Genomic DNA, 10,937 nt, shown 5'->3' with positions numbered 1-10,937 from the left:
TTTTGTAGGTAGGGACATTAAATGATCTTCTAATAGTCCATTTATAATACGGAGTGGTAAAAGTTTCGCGTTTTGAGGAAAAATGTTGTCGAAAACAATGTGGACAGAGGACCCACTGCTTAGTGCTGGAAGGATGTTGTAAATCTGCATGTTTAAAGGCTCAAGCAGCCTTTGCACGAACACAACCTGTGGGGTATGAAAAGGAGGCCAGTGGACACCAAAAAAGGAGGTCGGTAGGCAACAGAAAAGGCTTTGCGAACGGTGAAAATGGGATTCAAAATTTTGAGGAAAGTCTGCATAGTTAGAAAATGAAATCGGGATAACAGAGGGCGAATGCGGTCCTCAAGGTACAGCACATTGGTAGCCACGAATTTGGGGACGCCAAGGCACATCCGAAGCACCTCTCTCTCCAAAAGGATGAGAGGACAAAGTTTGTATGAAGCCGAGCCTGAAAACAACACAGAGCCAAATTCTAAAATTGGCCTGACATACAATACGTAAATCATTAGGAGCGTATCCCTGCGCATACCGTACCTGTGACTGCATAACCTCCGTAACATGCCTGCGGCACGAGTCCCTTTCTCAGCACCATGGTCAATGTGAGGCCGCCAGGTGAGTTTGTCGTCATAAATGACGCCTAGGTATTTTAGGGATTGAACTTGAGGAATTGGTTGAAATTTGCATGAAAGAGAGACCACAACAGGATCCTGTAGAGGAAAAACAAGAACGGCACACTTGTTAACATTTAATTTGAGGTGTAAATGCTCAACCACTGCTCAACAGAACTCAAATATGATTGCAATTGATCATAGAGGGAATGTATATCAGGCGCAGCAGCAAAAAATGCAATGTCGTCTGCAAAGAAGTAAGTGCGAACATGGTGGTGGAGAGGATTGGAGCTCAGAAGAATATTGAACAGCACAGGCGAAAGGACAGCTCCTTGCGGAACACCTCTCGTCTGTTTGTACCTCTCGGATTGCACCCCATTATGGACGCAGGAGAATTCCCTCTTATAGAGAAATGCAGATATCCAAGCAACTAAATATTCTGGAAACTGGAGGTACTGTAACCTGTGTGTTAGGATGGGATGCTCTACATTGTCGTAAGCTTTAGAGACGTCGAGCGTAACCAAAGCAGCTTAGAGACGTTGACGACTAGCAAGAAGAGTACGACTCTCAAGATCTACATGTGCATTCCATATCGAACATCGCGGCCGGAAGCCGTGTTGACACGGGCTGAGAGTAGTTCTGCGGTCCACGAAGGCAGAAACCCGCATAAGAAACACCCTTTCTATTAATTTTACCACGTCTCATGCTAGCGAAATAGGCCTAATATTTGACAATTCAGAGCCACCAACCTGGTTTTTAAGTAAAGGGATCACCTTCGCCAGCTTCCACTCAGAAGGGCTCCAAGATTGTTTGATAGAATAGTTGACCAGGTGTAACAAAGAGCCCGGAGACGCCTCAAATAGAATCTTGAGCATCTTTGAAGTGACACCATCAGGACCGGGAGCAGAAGCTGGTAATCTCTAACCAACTTGAGAAAGCTCCGAAAGAGTAACTTTAGCGAAATAATTATTTGGAGTCCTTGGCGCAAACAACATGGGACGTAAAGGAAATAGAGACGAGAAAAGCTTATGCAGGCCCGCGGCAATTGATTTAACCGCCTCGACAGCTTCCTAAGGTGACATAACCAGTGACTGTAAATCAAAAGAAGGCATGACCTGTTTTCTGGACCGTAAAAAGCCAAATAATGCCCGTCGGTTGCCCGACTTTGAGAGATAATCAAAATGTTCAGAGTGATATTTCTCTTTCGAACGAGAAACTGTGCGTTTACAGGTGGCTGCTATGAATTTACATTCTTTCCAGTTATTTGGGCATTGGTTATAAAGAAACTTTTTCCATGCTGCCTCCCTCCGCCTGTAATCCATCGTACAGTCCGCGTTCCACCAATGATTAAAGGAATTCCCTTTTGACGGCCGCCGCAGGAACTCCCACTTTTTTCCGGCATTTCTCTAAAGGCAGGCATATGCTTGTTGACTTGTGGTCCTTGGCGATGTTAGAAACTGACGCGAGGGCAGAGCGCAACATTGTCTGAAATTTGTCATAATTTACATGCGTCCGCAGCGGACGATCCGTAGTTGTTACACGACATATGATATCAAAACGAACAGGTATATGGTCACTTGAGGAGCCGCAATCAACAGTCGACCAATTCATTATGCCAATTCCAGGACTGGTTAATGATAGATGTAAAACGGATTTAGACTGAGCGCAAAGGTAAGTGGCCGATCCAGAATTTGAACACATAAGGCTGTTATCAGAAACCCAGTCCCAAAAGGCGCTTCCCACAGAGATTTCTGCGGTAGCCCCAATACACATGGCGGGAACTGAAATCACCAGCCATGAGAATTGGGTTTCCACAGCTAGCAAGAAGCGAATCTAGCGGTCTCTTATCCTGGACTCCATAGGGGAAGAAAAACATTTACTAAGGAAAATGGGGAGCACCCGGGAAGAACAAAGTCTAATGCTAAAATCTGACAGTCAGGGGACATTAGCTGAAAATATACCTTAGCCTTGTGACATATCTTAAAGAAACTAACGTTAGCAAACCTTCTCCTCGTGACTGGCGATCTAGACGAAATTAACGATAATTTTTAAAGTGAAAATGTCTGTCAGCTGAAAGCCACGTTTCTTGAAGAATTATGACATCCGGATTAAGCTGGGAAGAAGTACAGTGCAATTCTGTTGAAGCTGTAAGAATAGAGCGACAGTTCCACTGTAAAACACGCAACGACGCTATGGTTTCGAGACCAGAGCAGCAGCAGCTGCCTGCTCTAAAATGATATCCTTCGGCATAGTGCCAAGCTGCTGCTTCTTTGATTTGGATTGTGAACGAGGAGAAGTAGATGAAGGAGATATTGGGGACCCGCTGCGCTTTAGGACCCGCACATCAGGCGCCATCATCTCGGAATCAGAGATAATTCCAGCGTCACTGGAAGTACCCGAAGTAAGTACAGTGTTGGGGGCAGAAGTTTGTTCCTGGGACTGAGATGTCGCAGATAGTGAAGAACGGACAAGAGGAGGGGTAATTACATTCGATAGAGAAGCCAAACTGGCCTGCACAGCATTAGTAAGCTGGGAAGTGAGGACGTTGATGAGGCATTCCAAAACACTTGCAGCAATTCTCTCTACCGTTTTTCTCATGGACGCCTCCACAGCAGACACAATTGCCTGAGTCAGCGACGAATCTAATATCATTCCCTGATGAGCGGTCACCCCTGCATACCCGTACCCCCGTTCCTTAATATCCAGTGCAGCTTCTCGGCGCGAACACCGTTTCTTGTCTATAGACCAGAATACGATACTCTCGAACCGGACGAGCCATGCGCATACTCCGGAACCCAGCGACCGGCCGCCATCTTTGCTGGACTGCCAAAACACGTTCGCGCAGCGTTCGCGTGTACGTGGGTGTGTGTGTCTGCGGTGCTTTTCGATGAGCCAATATGTCTATTCCTGCCGCAACGAAGTACAAAGCTTCATCAGGGCTTCACTGCGCCTTTTATGGATGTGCGAATAACCAACGGAAAAGAAGCAGGCTGCTGACCACCGTATGCGACGAGCACGGCGTACGTCGCGAGTTGTGCCGCTGTGGCATATTCAGCCTGCATCGCTTTCCGCCGGGCATAAAAAAATGCCGAGCTCCGCCACAAGTGGATTACTGCGGTTCATAGAAAGGACTATGTTCCCAGCGCAAATGCAAGAGTAAGTTGATTTTCGTTAAAATGCCGGTGCGACTGCCTCGTTGCCGCAGCTACTGCGCTATGCTTACGATGTCGCGGCACCTGGTAACTGCGTAATCGCATATGCAGGTCTGCTCGGACCAATTTATCGACCAGCGGCCAACAGAGCTGAACCCTGTGCCTATGCTTCACCTCGGCTACGCTAAGAAGGTAAACGCTACGTTCAGTTTACACCACCTTGCTGCGTGCGCACTGAGCGGCGCCGGCCTGCACTGTACGTAGCGCGGCGCGGCGATGCTCGCTTGAACAAATTTGATTTGTGGGATAAGGAATCCTGCTGCTCAACATGGTTTTTCTATCGTTTAACATAATAATGGTCGGAGTGATGACTCAGGCTAAGTTATTTCTATAAGGTTAGTGCTTTTGCTAGTTGCTACAATACTCAGATAGCCTACAAATGTAGAGCTTGCCAGAGCTCCATTTACATTATTCGCTGCACAAAGAATGACACGTACACACGTTGATAATAAGTGGTTTTGAAAGGAACAGCGAGGTTTTGCTATGTGGTGAAAGTAGATGCGTTGGTGCACTGTACAGAGGAGTCACCTAATAATGTTACATCAGAGAAGTGTTTTCCAAACGTAGAGAACTTTCAAATGGTTATGCTGCATGAAAGAACCGCCAGTGTGGTAATTCTGAAAGGGAGCTAATTATGTTGTATAGAAAACAGCCGATGCAGAAGTGTGGAAATCGATATTGCTAATTAGAGCACAAAATTGGCTGAATGCTCTAAACATAATAGATATGAGCTAATGTGAACGGATATTTCTGTTTCAAAGAAAGAGTCTCAGACTTTTTTTGTCATTTTCAAATTAGAGTCATTTGTTTCAACTGTAAAGTTGCCTTAATGTGGGGAGGCTGCCATTTGATTAAAATGTATTCTAAATAAGGCTTCATAAGCAAATTATACCTTTGATCTGGAAATTGCTTAAATGCCCAGTGGGACAAGGGACAGACAAACGGAACATAGCCACCATTAGACGCAGCGCTGGGTGCTAGAAGGAAGTTGTGTCTCACTGTTGTCATTATCTCATTTCTGTTATTGTGTTCAGTGTAACTGCAGGTAGAAGTGTCAGTATTTTAATGCTTTTAAGTTGACTTGTTACATAAGAAATAAACAAAAAAGCCAAACTATATATGAGAAGGATTCCAATAAATTATTGCATCCTTATTTGTGTAAATGTAAATATTGCTTGTTTCCGTCTTCTGTGTACATCTAAATTATGTCCTGCTGTTCTGAGTGAGATTTGAGATAAGAAAATTGTGTAACCTTTTATATTGTCAACACAGGTTGTCGAGGGAAGGCGGAAGCTGTTGAGGCAGGCAAGTTACCGTGTTAAGAGGCGACACAAGAAGGCCGCAGAGCACAGCCCACAAGAGGAAAACGACAGTGAGACTGCACAAGCCATGGACATGACATCAATTCATGTCCGCTGCAATTGTGGACACAGGGTTTGCCTCCGCCATCGCCAGATGTGCAGAGCGACCTTGGCATGAGGCTGAAATTCACCTTATATGATTGTTCTAGGAACCCGTCACAAAATCTTCTATGAAACGTAAGAGCGCGAACGATACCCATACCCGCGGCCGCCTCGCGTGGCAGTCCAGTGCCGCCGTTTTGCCGCGCGCCCCATAGATGGCGCCACAGCTCTCTCAAAATGGTGGATTTCAATTTACCCGCCGTATTCTGGTCTATAAGCTCCAAGATCCGAATCTCCTGCGCACGAGAGGGGCAGTTGGAGGAATTAGCAGCGTGGGCGCCACAGCAAAGACAGCACTTCTCATTCTGCTCAGAGCAAGTGCTCGTGTCATGACTCTCTCCACAGGAACAACAACGCAAGGTGGATTTGCAACTGCTGGCGCTATGGCCGTAGCGTCAGCAGTTGATGCACTGCAGAGGCCCAGACGACAACTGGTCAACCCGAAAAATTAGAGGCCAGGCCTTTATTTCACTGGGGCAAGACGTGCCGGCAAAGGTGGCAATCACCGACTTTGTGGGCACCCGCATGTTGCGATTATCTCTGTTACAGCGGTGCACAGTAACGACACCTGCGGCGGACAGCAGATCAAGGGTCTCAACTGGAGACAGCGAAGAGCCGACGCCTCGGACAATGCCCTTCGTACAAGCCAGATGTGGTGGGATAAAAGAGCTTACCAGGAGAGATGCAAAAGACGAGGTAGCTAGGAGATCTCTGACGCAGGCGAGGTCTGAGGATCTGCAGAGAATACCGCCGCGTCCAAAATGGCGGACCTCACCAGCGCAACCGGGATGCTGCCGACGCCACTGTGCAAAAAATCCTCCAAGGGCAAGACTTCAGGGGAAAGGGATGCCGACCAGGAGGAGCTCCCCTGGCCGGGAGACTGGGCAGACATACCCCGGGCTTACGGCCTCACCGTGTGCTTGATTCCCACAAAACGATAAGGGAAAAGGCTCAGAGAGAAAAAAACCTCAACCAACCACCCGAAACTCAACCGATCGTTCCTAATGGCACAAACCACGTGCCATCATCGGACGCATCTTCTTCTTTATCCTTACAATCGACCCAGGGACAAGACGAGCCGTCCTGGCGACTTAGTGTGATAGCAAGACAGCGGGGTCGTAGCATGGCTTGAGGCGCTGGATATGAACGGTCTCCCGTCCGTGGCGGCGCAGACCACGAGACAACGTGAGGGGTTCCACGACATAATTAACGGGAGAGGCGTGCTCCAGTACACCGTAGAGACCTTGGTACTTGGTTAGAAGTTTTTAGGAGAGACCGGAAGTTCCTGAAGGGTTCCAGAGCCACACAAGTGCTACATAAGAATAGCTCGGTGAGGTGTGGTTTTGGTCGAGAGGGCAGCGCTGGCGATATGGGGTGTCAGTGGTGAGTGAGCAGGCGACTTGGCTGTAGGCTTCGGTGTGTTGCGCGGCTTCGGAAACAGGCCGATATACGGATATACGGTGGTAAGGAGCATTGTGTCGATAGTAGCAGAGGGTTAGCGGCCGTAAAGTAGGAAGAAAAGAGAGAAGTCGGTGGTGGACTGCGTAGCGGTATAGTACGCATTAGTTACGTACGGAAGAAGAGATCCCAATTCGTGTGGTCAGAAGCGAGGTACTTGGACGCCATCTCTCCGAGAGTGCGGTGAAATCGTTCAGCGAGGCCATTGGTCTGCCGATGACAGACGGTGGTGGTTCGGTGAATCGTGCTGCACTCTTTGAGAAGATCTAAGAACACGCGGCCTCGGTCAGTGAGCAGTTCAGGAGGTGCACCGCGACGTAGGATGAATCGGTGCAAAATGAAGGAGGCGACGTCCGTCGCTGTGGCAGCCGGAAGGGCAGCAGTTTCGACATATTGTGTCAGGTGATCCACCGCCTCAATAGTCCAACGGTTGCCGGCTGCAGTGTATGGAAGCGGACTGTATAAATAAATGCCAACACGGCCAAATGGGCGTTTAGGGCATGGTAACGGCTGCAGCTCTGTTGCAGAACGAAGGGGAGGTGTCTTGCGACGTTGGTAGGGAATGCATGAGCGTACGTACTTCATGGTGAAGGTGCACATTCCACGCCAGTAGTAGCGCATCGTGTGCGGGTATTGGTCCTGAAGACACCCGCTTGACCGCTGTGCAGGTAGCATGAAAATATTGACGCCAGCGCTCGTGCAGACGGAAGCGCCTCTCATAACAAGTTTACTTCATCCCTTTCGCTTTGTCCACACGACTCTTCTTTCGCTTTGACCTTGTCAATTAAGTCCGCACGACTCTTTGCCCACAGTGACGGGATTTGAAGGCGCAGGCTCCTTTCCCAAGCAATGCAGCCCTAGGAAGCCGAGCGCCAGGCCGGGGCATAGCTTGTACGCATTTTGAGAAAACAGGTGGGTAACCGGCCGGTGGCGGGAGTCGAACCCACCACCTCCCGAAGGCGAAGCGGGTGCTCTACCACGAGGCCACGGCTGCGGTGGAATAAAACGGCGTGTGACGGCGGCATAGCTGAGATTCGGTGGCTGAGGCTGCACAGGGCCGGCAACAGGTATTGGTGTACAAGTGCCTAGAGCTTGCTGGACCTCCTCACGGACAACGTCAGCAAGAGTGCTAGGCGGGGGTTTTTCCTTGTCCGGAAAGTGATTTGCCAGTTCCTCCCTCACAATACATCGCATCATCTCACGTAAGGAGTCTGCCGACTTCACCGTGGCGCCCTCCACAGTGGCCGTGAGCATCGACGCTGTTGTACGGTCGTACTGTCGGGCCCTCATGTCCAAAGACTTTTCGATGGTGTTCGCCTCCTTTACGAAGTCAGCTACCGTGACTGGAGAACTTCGAACCAGGCCGGCGAACACCTGCTCCTTGACGCCTTTCATAAGGAAGCTCACCTTCCTTTCCTCCGACATGTTTGGGTCGGCACGCCGGCACAGCCTCTTCATTTCCTCAGCATACACCGTCACACTCTCGCTGGGGAGTTGATGTCTGGCTTTTAAAAGCAGGTCGGCATTCTCCCTGCGCGACGTGCTGTCCTTGAAGGTTTGGAGGAACTCTGTCTTGAACGTATCCCACGTTCCAAGGCCAGATTCATTGTTCAGAAACCAGGTCCTCGCGTAGTCTTCAAGGGCGAAATAAACATGCCGCATCTTGCAGTCAGCGCCCCAACCATTGTAGATGGCCACTCGGTCATACTGGTCTAGCCAGTCTTCGGCGTCCTCGTGTGGTTGACCGCGAAAATGGGGTGGCTCTCGCTGGTGGTGGAGCAGTACCGGCGACAATGTAGCTGGAGGATTCATCGTTGTAGGACCTGCCCTCCGTGAACAATGGGAAACAGGGAGCAGTCCAAATTCGGGAGGTAAGCCCTGTAATCGGCGACTGCCCGGGTGGACTGGCGTGTCTACCTTCGGTATTTGTACGGGGCTCGAATTGCGGCTTGAAGGGGGCGTACGGTGCATTAACGACGTACCCAGCACCTGCCCCAGATGTCACGTTGGTAATCAGCGGCTGAGGGTCCACAGCGGGTCAACAGACGTGCGCTTCCAGATGACTTTCACTTTCACACACACACTTCCTCTTCTCCTAGAGAGGCGCTTCCGTCTGCACGAGCGCTGGCGTCATTCCACCGTTTTATTCCACCGCAGCCGAACCGACGTTACGACACACCTGCCTCCGCCGCTGCACGAACTCCACCTCCCCAGCCGAATTCTCCACAGCGGCTAGGACGCCGCAGAACGGATGTCTGGAGAGCGCCAGACAATCAGCCGCTGTGCTACCACTGCGGTGAGGCTGGACATGTTTATCGTCGCTGCCCATACAGGGAGATGGGCCTTCGAGGATTCCCCGTCGGTTGTCATCGTCCGATGTATGGAGAACGACCGCAGGAGATCGCGGACTACATCTCGCAAGCGGACTCCGTACAGCGCCGTTTCTCTCGATCTCCATCGCCGCGTCGCTACAGTTCCCCGGGCTGAGGCCAGTCTCAGAGTCCCCGCAGGGGAAACTAGATGCAGCCGCCTCTGGAGGTGCGGCTGCTCAACGACAAAGTATACAAGATCCTCCATCGCCGCAAGACAGTTCGCAACCAACGCCGAATTCCGTAGCCGTACCGACGATTCTTGAGCCCACGTACCTCAAAACTAGCCGATGTCCTGACGCACCCCTCCATGGCCGCGACGCCTTTCCTCGATGCCGAACTCCTTCGACGCACCGCGCCGAGACCGAACGCCTCGACATCCCCAAAGTAAGACACCACCAACTGCCGACTTGGAGATTTTGGTTGACGGCGCCGATGTAACTGCGCTGGTGGATACTGGTGCCGATTATTCAGTACTTAGCGGACAATTCGCCGCGGCACTAAAAAAGTTCACAACCGCTTGGATGGCCCACAGTTGCGTACTGCAGGAGGACATTTATTTACACCTACGGGAACGTGCACGTCGAAGGTAACCGTGCAAGGCCAAACATTCTTGGCGACGTTCGTAGTGTTAGCGGAGTGCTCCCGAGACGTCATACTCGGTATGGACTTTCTGACCGAGAACGGTGCAGTTATTGATCTGCAATCGCAGTCCGTCAAGTTCTCGACCGAGAAGGCCATATCCGTGGATAGTGTTCTCCCAGCGGCGCTGCACATTCTGGACGAACACGTGACCGTGCCTCCACGTTCCAGTGTGATGGTAACCGTCGGCTCAAAGCACATAAGGGAACTTGAGGGTGTCGTCGAAAGCAAGCAGCTGTTGCTACTGGACAGAGGAATTTCCGTCGCCAGGGCTGTTGTCTTCCTTGACGATAGCAAGGTCAACGTTCTTCTCACCAACTTCAGCAACGAACACCAACACCTTAACAAGGGAACTACTGTGGCGTATATTGACGCTCTTAGTGAAAATAGGTTTGTGCACAGTTTAACATCTGCTTCAACAACTGAGCCCGACGGACTTGCTGGTGTCAAGTACGATATTAACCCAACCTTGCCGCCCGACCAGCGAGACAAAGTACGGGAACTGCTCAGTCGCTACCGTGGTGCCTTCGTGTCCTCGCCACGCGTCGGGCGGACGCATCTTGCGAAACATCGCATTATTACAGACGAAAATGTTCCGCCACTCCGGCAGTCACCTTATCGAGTGTCTACCAAAGAACGAGAGGCTATTACCACACAGGTAAAAGAAATGCTCGCAAACGACGTTATTCGCCCTTCTAGGAGCCCGTGGGCGGCACCTGTTGTGCTTGTGAGGAAAAAGGACGGCACCTTACGATTCTACGTTGACTACAGTCGGTTAAACAACATCACTAAAAAGGATGTGTATCCGCTGCCCAGAATTGACGACGCCTTGGATCGCTTATGCAACACAAGATATTTTTCTTCCATGGGTTTGAAGTCTGGATATTGGCAAATTGAGGTAGACGAAAGAGACCGCGAAAAGGCGGCATTCATCACTCCACACGGGTTGTACGAGTTTCAGGTGATGCCATTTGGTCTTTGCTCGGCACCCGCGACTTTCCAAAGGCTCATGGACACCATCCTTGCGGATTTGAAGTGGCAAACTTGTCTGGTCTACCTGGACGACGTCATCGTTTGTGCCCCGTCTTTCGAGGAGCACCTTCGTCGCCTCGAGGAGGTCTTGCAGGCCATAACATCATCAGGGCTTACTCTCAAAGCCGAAAAATGCCATTTTGCTTATGAAGA

General features: G+C 50.3%; 1 protein-coding gene across 1 annotated transcript in view; it reads left to right on the top strand.

Annotated features, from left to right (window-relative positions):
* Positions 1-590: 590 nt before the first annotated feature.
* The window catches only part of LOC149361392 (uncharacterized), a 101,089-nt gene continuing 90,742 nt past the window's right edge, over positions 591-10,937 (top strand). The window contains exon 1 of the mRNA XM_089568064.1: positions 591-612. Coding sequence (XP_089424190.1) covers positions 591-612 — 22 coding nt within the window. The remainder of the gene's footprint in view (positions 613-10,937) is intronic.

The sequence above is a fragment of the Amblyomma mixtum genome, chromosome 2, assembly GCF_055824585.1.
Source record: "Amblyomma mixtum isolate Tamu chromosome 2, ASM5582458v1, whole genome shotgun sequence".
Taxonomy (NCBI): Eukaryota; Metazoa; Arthropoda; class Arachnida; order Ixodida; family Ixodidae; genus Amblyomma; species Amblyomma mixtum.
The sequence above is the reverse complement of the archived record's forward strand: the minus strand, read 5'-3'. Positions and strand labels throughout refer to the sequence as shown.